This window comes from Bison bison, unplaced genomic scaffold (genome assembly GCF_000754665.1).
Source record: "Bison bison bison isolate TAMUID 2011002044 unplaced genomic scaffold, Bison_UMD1.0 scf7180017864032, whole genome shotgun sequence".
Taxonomy (NCBI): domain Eukaryota; kingdom Metazoa; phylum Chordata; class Mammalia; order Artiodactyla; family Bovidae; genus Bison; species Bison bison.
The window spans coordinates 1942327-1957828 of NW_011494604.1; the positions used below are offsets into that span (position 1 = coordinate 1942327).

Below are 15502 nucleotides of genomic sequence, written 5' to 3' on the forward strand. Positions count from 1 at the left end.
AGAGACACGTGTACCCCAATGTTCATCGCAGCACTGTTTATAATAGCCAGGACATGGAAGCAACCTAGATGTCCATCAGCAGATGAATGGATAAGAAAGCAGTGGTACATATACACAATGGAGTATTACTCAGCCATTAAAAAGAATATATCATGTTTTTTCTTCACAGCACTTACATTTTGTCTCAACATAAACTCCTTGGAAGTGGAGAATACCTGTCTTGCTCATTGTTTTCCCAGAGCCCAGAATAGCATCAGACATACATTAGAGCTCCATTTCATTTATTCATTAAATGAGTGACTCTCTAGCTGATGGGACTGCCCCACAGTATAAGCAGTAGATATATACTTCATTATGATTTGGTCCCATACGTTTTCTATATAACTAGAATTTGCAATTCTACCCTACTTTCCATGTAGTTGAAGCAGGCCTTTGTAACTTTTAAGACACTTGACATAAATGCCACCATTAGTAAAGATTTCTGGACGATTCACTAAACTCCAAGGGTGGCAAGAGAAGAACATGCACCAAGTACTTTGGCATCCTTAGCCCTGATCCAAGAAAGGACCATAGGATAGCGACAAGATAGTTAGTTCCTTCCTATTCAAGAGCCCCTATCTATCAGGAGACACTGAATTCATCCTTCCAGAAATTAGGAGACACACCAAGTGCTTTTCACATTTTCTGGGTTATCAGAAAAGGTTTTGTGAAAGCACTGGGACATGGGACTAGAATAAGATGATGATGAGGCAGCTATAATAATTCCTAGTGTAAAGATCAGAACTACTGAAAATGGGCACTCCCACTCTTTTTAGCCTACTCTCCAATCAGTACCGTTTAGCAAGACCTACATTAGAATTTGTTAACTTTGAACTTAACCAAGAACTTGATTTTTCATTTTAGACAGTGGTGTGACCCAAACTGACCAAATTAAAAACTTTGGTGTCATCTTTGATTTCTCCTTCATTTTCAATTAAGTCATCAAGCCTACTGAAAAATTTTCAAATTTTCTCTCCTTTTTCAATCTTACTGCTAAAGGCTTATCAACTTATGTCTGGACTACTGCAGCAGCTTACTAAATGGCCCCTAGCCTCTCTCTTCTCTAATCCTTATTTACCATTACTCTATGCGGTTTTAAGAACATTCATCTGGTGACCCTCGATTTAAAAACAAAAACAAAAAACACCCCCAAGATAACCGTCACACCCAATGATTTCATAATGTGTAATGGTCATTCCTCAGTCTGGAGCTCAGGAAATTCTACAATTTGACCCCAGCACTTCTAAGTTGTGTTACCATTATCTAGTACTACCATTATCATTTAGCAACTTCAGCTCCTCTTTTTTAACCAGATTGGTGTATCTAACAACCTCTTAATATACCACTCAACCCTCAAATTTTGGTAATACTGACTTTACATGGGATTAACATTGTGAGGATATTTATAGAATTATTCAAATCCTATGCATTATTTAAGATCCAAAGAAGTTTCTTCTCTTTTAGGTCTTTCTCTACCATTCTGGCTTTGGGCTTCCCCAATGGCTCAGGAGCAGCAACTATGTTTGCTGGAGCAGCCATGAAGAGATACCCCACATCCAGGGTAAGAGAAACCCAAGAAAGATGGTAGGCACTGACAGAGGCCATTAGAGGGCACAGAGACTGAAACCACAACAACAGAAAACTAGCCAATCTGATCACATGGACCACAGCCTTCTCTAACTCAATGAAACTAAGCCATGCCATGTGGGTCCACCCAAGACAGACAGGTCATGGTGGAAGGGTCTGACAGAATGTGGTCCACTGGAGAAGGGAATGGCAAACCACTTCAGTATTCTTGCCTCGAGAACCCCATGAACATATGAAAAGGCAAAAAGATAGGATACTGAAAGATGAACTCCTCAGGTCAGTAGGTGCCCAATATGCTACTGGAGATTAGTGGAGAAATAACTCCAGAAAGAATGAAGGGATGGAGCCAAAGCAAAAACAACACCCAGTTGTGGATGTGACTGGTGATAGAAGCAAGGTCCAATGCTGTAAAGAGCAATATTGCATAGGACCCTGGAATGTCAGGTCCATGAATCAAGGCAAATTGGAAGTGGTCAAGCAGGAGATGGAAAGAGTGAGCATTGACATTCTAGGAATCAGTGAAATAAAATGGACTGGAATGGGTGAATTTAACTCAGATAACCATTATATCTACTACTGTGGGCAGGAATCCCTTAGAAGAAATGGAGTAGCCATCAAAGCCAACAAGAGTCCAAAATGCAATACTTGGATGCAATCTCAAAAACAACAGAACGATCTCTGTTCGTTTCCAAGGCAAACCATTCAATATCACCGTAATCCAAGTTTATGCCCCGACCAGTAATGCTGAAGAAGCTGAACGGATCTATGAAGATCTCCAAGACCTTTTAGAACTAACACCCAAAAAAGATACCCTTTACATTATAGGGAACTGGAATGCAAAAGTAGGAAGTCAAGAAACACCTGAAGTAATAGGCAAATTTGGCCTTGGAGTACAGAATGAAGCATGGCAAAGGCTAATAGAGTTTTGCCAAGAGAACACACTGATCATAGCAAACACCCTTTTGCAACAACACAAGACTGTACTATATGGCCAACATCACTAGATGGTCAACACCGAAATCAGATTGATTATACTGTTTGTAGCCAAAGATGGAGAAGCGCTATACAGTCAGCAAAAACAAGACTGGGAGCTGATGTGGCTCAGATCATGAACTCCTTATTGCCAAATTCAGACTTAAATTGAAGAAAGTGGAAAAACCACTAGACCATTCAGGTCTGACCTAAATCAAATCCCTTATGACTATACAGTGGAAGTGACAAATAGATTCAACGGACTAGATCTAATAGACAAGAGTGCCTGATGAACTAAGGATGGAGGTTCATGACATTGTACAGAAAACAGGGATCAAGACCATCCCCAAGAAAAAGAAATGCAAAAAAGAAAAATGGCTGTCTGAGAAGGCCTTACAAATAGCTGTGAAAAGAAGAGAAGCAAAAAGCAAGGGAGAAAAGGAAAGATATAAGCATCTGAATGCAGAGTTCCAAAGAATAACAAGGAGAGATAAGAAAGTGTTCCTCAGCAAACAGTGCAAACAAACAGAGGAAAACAAGAGAATGGGAAAGACTAGAGATCTCTTCAAGAAAATTAGATACCAAGGGAACATTTCATGCAAAGATGGGCTCAGTAAAGGACAGAAATGGTATGGACCTAACAGAAGCAGAAGATATTAAGAAGAGGTGGCAAGAATACACAGAACTGTACAAAAAACATCACAACCCAGAAAATCACGATGGTGTGATCACTGACCTACAGCCAGACATCCTGGAATGGGAAGTCAAGTGGGCCTTAGGAAGCATCACTATAAATAAACCTAGTGGAGGTGATGAAATTCCAGTTGAGCTATTTAAAGTCCTAAAAGATGATGCTGTGAAAGTGCTGCACTCAATATGCCAGCAAATTTGGAAAACTCAGCAGTGGCCACAGGACTGGAAAAGGTCAGTTTTCATTCTAATCCCAAAGAAAGGCAATGCCAAAGAATGCTCAAACTACCACACAATTGCACTCATCTCACACGCTAGTAAAGTAATGCTCAAAATTCTCCAAGCCGTGAACTTCCAGATGTTCAAGCTGGTTTTAGAAAAGGCAGAGGAACCAGAGATCAATTTGCCAACATCCGCTGGATCATCCAAAAAGCAAGATAGTTCCAGAAAAACATCTATTTCTGCTTTATTGACTATGCCAAAGCCTTTGACTGTGTGGATCACAAGAAACTGTGGAAAATTCTGAAAGAGATGGAAATACCAAACCACCTGACCTGCCTCTTGAGAAACCTGTATGCAGGTCAGGAAGCAAGTTAGAACTGGACATGGAACAACAGACTGGTTCCAAATAGGAAAAGGAGTACGTCAAGGCTGTATATTGTCACCCTGCTTATTTAACTTATATGCAGAGTACATCATGGGAAATGCTGGGCTGGAAGAAGCACAAACTGGAATCAAGATTGCTGGGAGAAATATCAATAACCTCAGATATGCAGATGACACCACCCTTATGGCAGAAAGTGAAGAACTAAAGAGCCTCTTGATGAAAGTGAAAGAGGAGAGTGAAAAAGTTGGCTTAATGCTCATCATTTCAGAAAACTAAGATCAATGCATCCGATCCCATCACTTCTTGGCAAATAGATGGGGAAACAGTGTCAGACTTTATTTTGGGGGGGCTCCAAAATCACTGCAGATGGTGACTGCAGCCATGAAATTAAAGACACTCCTTGGAAGGAAAGTTATGACCAACTGAGACAGCATATTAAAAAGCAGAGACTTTACTTTGTCAACAAAGGTCCATTTAGTCAAGGCTATGGTTTTTCCAGTGGTCATGTATGGATGTTGAGAGTTGGACTATAAAGAAAGCTGAGTGCCAAAGAACTGATGCTTTAAACTGTGGTGTTGGTGAAGACTCTTGAGTTCCTTGAACTGCAAGGAGATTCAACCAGTCCATCCTAAAGATCAGTCCTGGGTGTTCATTGGAAGGACTGATGTTGAAGCAAAACTCCAATACTTTGGCCATCTGATGTGAAGAACTAACTCAGTGGAAAAGACCCTGATGCTGGGAGGGATTGGGGGGAGGAGGAGAAGGGGACGACAGAGGAGGAGATGGTTGGATGGCATCACCGACTCAATGCACATGGGTTTGGGTGGACTCCAGGAGTTGGTGATGGACAGGGAGGCTTGGCGTGCTGCAGTTCATGGGGTCCCAAAGAGTAGGACATGACTGAGTAACTGAACTGAACTGAGTGGCTCAGTGGTAGAATCCACCTACAATGCAGGAGACACGGGTTTGATCCCTGTGTCAGGAAGATTCCTTAGAGGAAGAGATGGCAACCCACTCCTGTATTCTTTCTGGGAAAATCCCATGGACAGAGGAGCCTGGCAGGCTATAGTCCACGGGGTTGCAAAGAGTTAGACATGACCGAGCATAGCTCATGCTTGCTTGCTACCATACTGGGGCTTCTTTCTATTTTAAATTTCTATGAAAGTCATTGTCTATTCCCTCAGTTTTGCTAGGATCATATTCCATCTTAAAGTTTAACCAAATTCTTTCATGTTTTTGTGACATGTATGTGTCTTTTACCAAATAAACAGTAAGCGCCTCGTAAGGGTCCCTTGGGGACATTCCAGTCTCATTTGTTATCCAATCAAATTATTAATCTTAGTTAACTGAACCCATAAATATTAAAAGGTTTTCTTTGCATGTAAAGATACCCATCTTATATTAAGGGTAAAAGAGGACAATCTTCTTGAAAATCCCATGATAATTTTAAGAATTTACTTCTGCATATGCATAACAACTGAATATTTAGGTGTAGACATATGACACAATTTCCTTCCTTGCTTTACTATTTTGTATTTCTGAACTGTATTTCTCAACTTATGTGTTCAAGGCTTGTGATCTACTACCTCCACATAAACTAAGGAATTAATTTATGAATACTAGAAGAAATTGAGAAGGAAATGGCAACCCACTTCAGTGATCTCGCCTGGAGAATCCCCAGGGACGGAGAAGCCTGGTGGGTTGCCGTCTATGGGGTCGCATAGAGTCGGACACGACTGACTTGACTTAGCAGCAGCAGCAGCAGAAGAAGAAATTATAAACAACAGACAATTCTGCGAAAACAGCTTAAAATTCATTTAATATTTAGGCCTAAGAAATCTCTTTCTATAAAATCTGAACATGTTAAAGAGACTCTATCTGGGTCTCTAGAAGTTGTAGCCCCAACACTTAAAAACAGCAGGAGGTGGTTCTGGGACCAGCAGAACACTCTATGCTAAAGTCTGCCCAAGCACCAAATAAAATGACACCAGGCAGGTGACTGGTATGAAGTATCAGTCACAGCACAATATGCAGCTTTCTGAGAGTTAAAATGTGCTATTTACATGGAAGGAGATGACACCAAATAGTTAGAAAGTGCTAGTTTAGAGAAGCAGAGATCAACCTAACCCATACTATTTCCAGAATAGAGAATGCTCTCAGCTAAAGTGCTGGGGGGAAAAAAATCGGCCCAGAAAGGCAGAATTACAATCAGTACAAGATTTATAAAATCCATCATGTTCAAATATAATGACAAAAAGCAAATAAACACTTATTTATTTAAAAAAACAAATTTACAAAACCAAAACCTATCTTAGCATGTTTTTTATTAGTCTGACTTTACCTTTTAATGATTTTCAATGTATCTGTGACAAAAATAAATAAAAGTGCTAAAGTGTTAAGAAACCATATGCTAACTTAGGATGTTATCTGTATTTTTTAAGACCAATCAACGTTTGTTTTTTTTTAAATGGAGATACTGGCACTTTTTCTCTTAAAATAAATGTTTATATGTCTCACCAACAACACCAGCCTGTAGCACAGAACATCACACATTAAAACACAATGCCATTAAAAAACAAACAGGAATCCTGAAAGAGAACAAAACTCTAGTTTTAATATAGTAAATTGTACCCAGAAACTCCCTTCCCATTATCCTTTACAACAACCAGAAATTCCTTCCAACCTGTATTCTTAGCCCAGAAGAGTAAGAATAAACTCTAATAAATACTAAATTTTATTTATAATACAGTATTTTTCTAGTAACACACAACTTTCTTCTCTTAACATATGTCAGTTTCTTAAGATGACTTGTTTTTATAAGCTCTAGTGTCAATATATTCCAATGATAAATGTATTATTCATACAATTTATTTCACACATAATATAAAACTTTTCTCTAAAGAAATTTAAAATATACATTCAATGTAGCCAAGTTCTATTCTTAAAAACAACTTTTCCTTTCTTCTGAGCTTACTTCTGCAGAAGACCAGTCCTTAAGGACTTCTGGAGTCTGGCAATGTTGGCATCCAGTGCTGCAAGGCCGTTCCGGAAGTCTTGCTCATCACGAGACGTGAATGTGGAGAGAGAAGAGATGCTCCAGTCAGAAGTTAACTCAGAGTTTAAAAAGCTACCGTCAGAGACTGCACTGCTTTTCACCTGAACGTTGCTGTTCTGACAAGCGGAGGGGCCGCGACAGGCCGCTGATTCCTCCTCAGGGGCAGGAGGGATCTTGCAAATGGCTTCCTTTATTTTCTTGAGGAGCTGCTTGTCCTCCAGATCAGCTGTTCTGCAAAGTTTGTCAGGTGCATCTTCCTTTTGGCAAGAGGAACAAACTCCAGGTGCACACAGTTTCTTTTCTTTTTCAGCAACAAGTCCACTGACCAGTTGTGGTGGAGTTACACTGATCTGGGCCTGGGGGGATAATCTCTTAGACAGGGGTGATTTCTTTTTAGGAGTGCTTCTAGCAAATGGAATGTAAATTGTTTTATCCAAATTATGCTCATCTTCTACTAAGGTTGTAATTTCACTTTCCTCATCAGACTCCCGTTTTGAAAGGGCAGGAACAATTACAGGGGCTGATACCTCCTCCATGCTCCTGGTATTACTATGCTGAGGGCCTTTGGAGGGTAGAACATTTTCATAAGGTCTATCTGGCACCATGTTTTCCTCACTGTCAATTGTAGAAACAGGCTCTGGATGTGTAATAAGAGTGTGATCTGGTTCTAACTTACTTAGGTAGCTCATTATGGAAGTGTGAGCAGAGATTGGGTCATGTTGATGTTGCTTTTCATAAATGTTCAGAAGTGATTTGGTAAGATTATTCCCAGGCTTGTAGCGAGCAGTGTCCATACTAAGATCTGAGAGAAGCTTTGCCATACTGCTCTGTAAAGTTCTGTTAAGAAGAATTTAGTACACTAATTATTTCTTTTTACCCATTTGTTTCATTTACTTACATATTCCTCTCATCTTTAAAAGAAAGTATCTCAGGCAAGCACCTGGTTCTTAATATGGAAAAAAGCAACTAAAAGCACAAAATCACAGAATATGCTCTGCAAAGAGTAAATTAAAGTAACAATTGATAAAAGATCTTAGTCTGCATCAAATCTAATACTATTATATCTAAAAATGGAGGCTTAGAAAAAATTTTCTCTTAAGGTAGAGATGCTTTATTCTTGAGCAACACTGCAAAATGGTAAATATACTACCCATTTGTTAGTGGATTGTGTTAGTAACTATTACTCTACATTCAAAACATATATGGAAAGGATACTGGAACAATACTGGCGAAAAAAAGGATAGTTAGACGTAATTTAATTATCCAGTATAATTAGGTATAACTGACAGCTAGACTCCAGGGAAAGTTCGATATAAGGAAAACCACACAGGGTCTGAAGTCAGACAGAAACTGATTCATATCCTAGCACTATTGCTAGCTGTGATCTTGAGCAAGCTGTTCAACCTTTCTGAATCTCAAGTTCCTCAACTGCAAAATGAAGATAACTACTTCACATTTAGAATGAACATTAAATAAGATAAAATAATAAAACATAAGGGTAAAGTGCTTAGCACAGTTTCCATCTGGTGACAGCTTTTATTAGTAGTCCTCTTAAAACCATTTTATACCAAGACCTTAGTCTATTTGAATGGAATCATATATATTCTTAAATATAGATAAGAAAAAGAAACACACCAATTTAAAAAAAAGATACAAAGAACATTAACAGGTAATTTTAAAAGATTACAATGAGTCAGTAAGTATGTTTTAAAGTTTGACTTTTATCACAGAAATTAAAATTTTTTAAATACGATTTTTTTTGGCCTATCAAGCTAACATAGGAAAATAAGAATATCCATTGTTAAAAAGGCTTGGAGAGGCAAAGTGGGAGTGTACACTCCCCTAGCAAAATAGCATTATATCAGAAATCTTAATATTTTTATATCCCACACCTTTAGACCCACCAAGTTGCACTTCTAGGAATTTAACCTACTGATATTCACCAATAGGCTGCACCCAAAGATATATTTACAAAGATGCAATTTATAACAGAAAATTGATGAACTTAATATCTTTATCTTCAAATACTGTGGACTGATTCAGGTATATTACAGTCTTACTACATCATAGCCATTTTTTATAGTCATTTGTAAAGAATATTTATTGATAGGAAAATGTTCATTATACAAGGTTAAATTTAAAAGAGTAGGCCATACGCAACACAGTAACAATACTATTTTTGGAAAAAGTTATACATGTCCAAATAAAATAATAAAGGGAAATCTCTGTATCAAACAGTTAGCAGTGATTATATTAATATCTTTGGATATAGAATGAGTGATTCTTTTCCTACAAAAGGAAAAAAACATTCTTTCCCAACCTGGCATACACTGTCATCTTAAATATGCTATGTCTTGAGTTCTGATTGCCCTTTGAATGGCAATGGCTCCAGCCACTTTTTTCGTACCTCTTTCAAGAAGCTAACGAGCTACTATTAAAAGATAAAAAGCATGCTTTAGAAACCATCTTTAAAGAAGTGCTGTAATGAGTAATGACCACTAGTTAATTCAACCAGACAGCATACTGACATTTTTATTTTCATTTATTTTTAGAAAAGAAATCCTTATGTTGAAGTTCCTTTTCAGACTTAATTAGAAATATTATCTTTGCTCTGTACAAAATTCACAATACAAAAAGGGACATGTAATAAGAGTTTAATCTCTGGAAATTAAATGCAATCATTAAGTTTCTCATGTGTAAACAAATGTGACTTACAACTGTCTTTGAAATTAAAAGAAAAATCTCTGTAAATAAAGAGATAAAACTATGCCAAAATTTTAAAGGAAGCAATATAAGCACCTAAATAGCTACCAAGTAGATATATCTGTGTTTCTATTACATGAGACTCAGCTAAACACAATGATTTTTAATGCTTGGAAAACTGGTGTATTTTCATAAAAATGTAAAGTCCTTTCTTGGCTATTTATAAAACTATACTAATTTAAATAAATATCAGTACTTGTATGAGTGCTCTTAGAAACTATCAGAAGAATATTTACTACTTATTTACTGAAAAATATATTAATTTTCCTCACATTTTAATGGTATTATAACATGCATTCTAGTAAAATCTAAAAATAATAATAAAGATGTATTTCAAAACTATTCAAAGTTGGAGAAGAAATGGTTTAGGAAATTTGTTTAGCACTTCTATGTGAAACTTCTGGCTCCATTATCCCTCCCCAGTAGTCTGAGAAAGGCATTTAAAATTTTTGTCAAATCTCTGAGACTATTTAACACATGCAAAAAAAAAAAACACACACACACATATCTGACTGAGGTTACATGGCTATAGGAAAAAGAGATGGAGTAGGCGAACATGAAGATTTATCTGTATGGTCAAGTGTTGTTGACTTATGCTCTAATGTCAGAAGTAAAATGTAAATTGTCACAGTAGCCCACCTATAGTACTAGGGATATTCCTAATTAATTGAATTGCCTAGAGTAACACCAAACACATTACAAGTCACCAATGTGGGTGAATTTTGACAACTAAGCTCAAAGAGTATTCTTTGTCTGTTTTGCTCTTAAATTTAAAAGGCAATCTGGTCTGAGTAAATCTTAGCATTTTTCTGGACATTTCTTAGAAATAAAATCATAAAATATGTGGTTTTTTGTGATTAACTTCTTTTACCATAAATAAAGATAACAAAGTTTTTACCCTAAATTACTCTTCAGAAAAGAGAAGATGCTTTTCTTTAGAGGCCTTATAAAGACTTTCATAAGAAGGGGCATCCTCATAATTAACTTGGAAAAAGAGTGGTATAACCCAATATTCCAGAAACTCTGACTAGAGCCTAATTAACACTAACACTACATGGATACAAGAAGTACATTTTGCTTTTCTCACTGTTCAAAAAAAGTTTGAGTGAAATTATTCTGTGAAATATGAATGTGGGGGGAAGCAATATTTCTATATTAACATAGCTTATATAAAGTCATTTCAAATGTATTTACAAAACTAATAAATATTCTTTATATATATATAGGCTTCCCTGGTAGCTCAGCAGTAAAAGAATCCATCTGTAATGTAGGAGATGTGGGTTTGATCTCTGGGTCAGGTAGATCCCCTGGAGAAGGAAATACTACCCATTCCAGTATTCTTGCCTGGGAAATCCCAAGGATAGAGAAGCCTGGCAGGCTACAGTCCTGCCAGGACTGCAAGAGTCAGATACAATTTAGTGACTAAACCACCACCATGTATCTATATATCATTTATTCTCTAAAAATTATAACTCAAAGTGGGGAAAAAGTGTATAATTCAAAATGGGTCTTTTCATTTGAAATACAAAGAAGATTGTTTTATATTCAGGATTGCTTTATATTTAGAACTATGACTTTCCAGGATCAGTCAAAAGCATGGTCAGATCTGATGATATATAATTCAGGCCTAAAATAACTGACTTCTCTAGGACTGAAAAAAATCAGTTGAAAATCCAATTTTTGTCAACCACCTCAAGAGAAAACTGAACTTTATAAAAGAATATCATATAAAAATTGAGTGAGGTGGTTCTATTTATTTAAGACATGTTAAGCAACAAAGGAATCTTAGAAATTATTATCAAATCCCTCATTTTACTAATGCAATGAATAAGGTTCAAAGAGGCTAAATAACTTACCCAAGATCCTATGAATGAGGGCTTACTGTGCTAAGTGCTTTTCATGAATGATTTCTTAGCCCTCTTATCAACCCTAATCATGCCCCCACTTTATAACTAAGGTTTAGAAAGGTTAACTATCTTGCTCAAAGTCATACAGCTAATAAATGATAGAGCTGGAATTCCACTCAGGTGTCTCTGGCTTCAGAGAGTTCTTAACCATTTGCTAAACAAGTCTTCAGTTCCTCATCAGACTCCTTTGCCAGGAATCACATGGTTTAAAAAGGAATTTAGCCACGTTTGAAATTTAACTGGAACAGAAGAAAAATATCCTTAGAAATTAGCAAAAACACTGAGAAAAGGATAAGGTTAAGAAGGCAGGTCTGAAATTATTTTGAAGTTTATAAATATATCTAACAAAAGGCATAAGTTATTAAAATAATGTCAACATCACCTGGTTAATTCTCTCAGTCGAGTCACCTCAGCATCACGCTGGCGTAATGTTATTCCCAATATCTGATTTTCCTTTTCAGCAGCTTCTAACTTAAACCGGGAGCTTTTCATATTGACTAAGGCTTCCTCCAATTCTAAAACAACAAAAGTTTCAGTTTCAGTATTACCTTTTAAAAAGTGACTGTGACTACAGTTCAAACACATACCAATTTTCATTCTTGTTGTCTCAATGTCAAATTGCTGTTTATTTTCAAGTAAAGTTTGATCTTTCTCTTTAAATATACCAGCAAATTTTTTGTTTTCATCTTTCTGATTTTCTATCACTTTTAAGAGCTCTTCATTTTTACTCTGCAGTAATTCCTGGCTCTTTAATGACTCCTGTAATTGATTTTGCAGTGACTTGTTCAATGATTGAAGAGAAGACACTGTAAGACAAAATTGATCAAATAATTATTACCTCAATTAAAAAGTACAAACCTGGGGGCGAGGTGTCCTGTCAGGTGAGGAAGCTTCTGCTGGAAGATGCAACTCAAAATTTAAACTGAACTACTGCGTGCAGCTCTGCTTCGTCACCCAGGAGCAGTTCTTTACCACAGGGCCGCTCTCATTCCCCAATCCAAAGTCTCTGTGGCTGGAGGTGCACCCCGTGGGGGAGGAGGCAGATGCGCTGGTGACCGACTAGATCAAGCCCTGAGCCTCTGGAGTGGGAGGACTGACTCCAAGACCGCAGACTACCAGAGAACTAACCCTAAGGGGTATCAAATAGTGAGAACTCACACAAAGGAGACCACTTGAATACAAGACCCGGCATCACCCAACCACCAGTAGCACCCTGTGCAGGACATCTCTAAACAACAAACAAAGCAAAAATACAAACCCAATCATCAGCAAACAGGATTACCACCTCACTCACCCTTGCCCATGAGAGGAAAAACAAACAAACAAACAAACAAAAACTCAGCACAAATCCCACCCTATACGAAGCTTACACAAACCACTGGACCAACTTTAGGAGGGCAGAAACCAAAAGGAAGAAAGAATTCAACCTTAAAGCCTGAGAAAAGGAGACCTCAAACACAATAAGTTAAAAAAAAAAATGAAAAGGCAGAGGAATACTACATAAATAAAGGGACAAACTAGAAACACAGAAGTCCAAATAAATGAAGAGGAAACAGGCAAACTACCTGAAAAAGAATTCAGAATAATGATAGTAAAGATGATAAAAAACCTTGAAAACAAAATGGAGAAAATGGAAGAATCGATTAACAAAGACCTAGAAGAATTAAAGAATAAACATACAGAGACAAACAACACAATTACTGAAATTAAAAATACTCTAGAAGGAATCAATAGCAGAATATCTGAAGCAGAAGAACAAATCAGTGAGCTAGAAGATAAAATGGTGGAAATAACTTCTGAAGAGCAGAATAAAGCAAAAAGAATGAAAAGAACTGAGGACAGTCTCAGAGACCTCTGGGACCATATCAAATGCACCAACATTCAAATTACAGGGGTCCCAGAAGAAGACAAAAAGAAAGTGTATGAGAAAATTTTTGAAGAGATTATAGTTGAAAATTTCCCCAACATGGTAAAGGAAATAGTCCATTAAGTCCAAGAGGCACAAAGGGTCCCGTACAGGATAAACCCAAGGAGAAACACACCAAGACACATACTAATCAAACTAACAAAGACTAAACACAAAGAAAGAATATTAAAAGCAGCAAGGGAGAAGCAACAAGTAACAGACAAAGGAAACCCCACACACTTAACAGCTGATCTTTCAGCAGAAACTCTGCAGGTCAGAAGGGAATGGTAGGACAGAGTTAAAGTACTGAATGGGAAAAATCTACAACCAATTTATTGTACCCCGCAAGGATCTCATTCAAAATTGATGGAGAAATAAAAAGCTTTTCAGACAAGCAAAAGTAAGAATTTAGTACCACCAAACCAGCTTTACAACAAATGTTAAACTGACTTATATAGTCAAGAAATACAAGAGAAGAAAAAGATCTACAAAATCAACCCCAAACAATTAAGAAAATGGCAACAGGAATATATATATCAATAATTACTTTAAATGTAAATGGATTAAATGCTCCAACCAAAAGACACAGACTGGCTGAATGGATACAAAAACAAGACCCATATATATGCTGTCTTCAAGAAACCCACTTCATATCTAAAGACACATACAGACTGAAAGTAAGAGGAGGGAAAAATATATTCTATGCAAACAGGAAGCAAAAGAAAGCTGGAGTAGCAATCCTCATATCAGACAAAATAGACCTTAAAATAAAGAAGATTACAAGAGATAATGATTACATGATACAAGATTACATAATGATCAAGGGATCAATCCAAGAGGAAGACTTAACAATTGTAAATATCTATGCACCCAACATAGGAGCACCTCAATACATAAGACAAACACTAACAGACATAAAATGAGAAATTAACAGTAACACAATAACAGTAGGAGACTTTAACACTCCATTCACACCAATGGACAGATCATCAAAACAGAAAATTAATAAGGAAACACAAGTCTTAAATGATACATTAGATGAGATGGATCTCATTGATATCTTCAGGACATTCCATCCAAGTGCAGAAGAATGCACGTTCTTCTCAAGTGCACATGGAACATTCTCCACGGTAGACCACATCTTGGGTCACAAATCAAACCTCAGTAAATTTAAGAAAATTGAAATTGTATCAAGCATCTTCTCTGATCACAATGCTATGAGAGTAGATATCAATTACAAGAAAAAAAATTGTAAGAAACACAAACACATGGAGATTAAAGAACATGTTTCTAAATAATCAACAGGTTACTGAAGAAAGCAAAAGGGAAATCAAAAAATTTCTAGAAACAAATGACAGTGAAAACAACAAGTCAAAACCTATGGGATGCAGCAAAAGCAGTCCTAAGAGGAAAGATTATAGCAATACAATCCTACCTCAAGAAACAAGAATTAACATCAAATAGACAACCTAACTTTACACCTAAAACAACTGGAAAAGAAGAACAAAAAACCCCCAAAATTAGTAGAAGGAAAAAAATCGTAAAGATTCGAGCAGAAATAAATGAAAAAGAAATGAAAGAAACAATAGTAAAGATTAATAAAACTAAAAGCTGGTTCTTTTGAGAAGATAAACAAAATCGACAAATCTTTAGCCAGACTTATCAAGAAAAAAAGAGAGAAGAATCAAATCAACAAAATTAGAAATGAAAAAGGAGAGATTACATCAGACAATGCAGAAATACAAAGGATTATAAGAGACTATTCAGAGAAGGCAATGGCACCCCACTCCAGCACTCTTGCCTGGAAAATCCCATGGACGGAGGAGCCTGGTGGGCCGCAGTCCATGGGGTCCGCTAAGAGTTGGACAAGACTCAGCGACTTCACTTTCACTTTTCACTTTCATGCATTGGAGAAGGAAATGACAACTCACTCCAGTGTTCTTGCCTGGAGAATCCCAGGGACGGGGGAGCCTGTC

The 15502-nt window shown here is 37.0% G+C and overlaps 1 protein-coding gene across 1 annotated transcript in view; it reads right to left on the reverse strand.

Moving 5' to 3' along the window:
- Positions 1-5696: 5696 nt before the first annotated feature.
- CCDC14 (coiled-coil domain containing 14) overlaps positions 5697-15502 on the reverse strand; it is a 40659-nt gene continuing 30853 nt past the window's right edge. Inside the window, exons 11-13 of the mRNA XM_010834272.1 lie at positions 12208-12426; positions 12003-12135; positions 5697-7787 (exon numbers count right to left, since the gene is read on the reverse strand). Coding sequence (XP_010832574.1) covers positions 6866-7787; positions 12003-12135; positions 12208-12426 — 1274 coding nt within the window. The 3' untranslated portion in view covers positions 5697-6865. The remainder of the gene's footprint in view (positions 7788-12002; positions 12136-12207; positions 12427-15502) is intronic.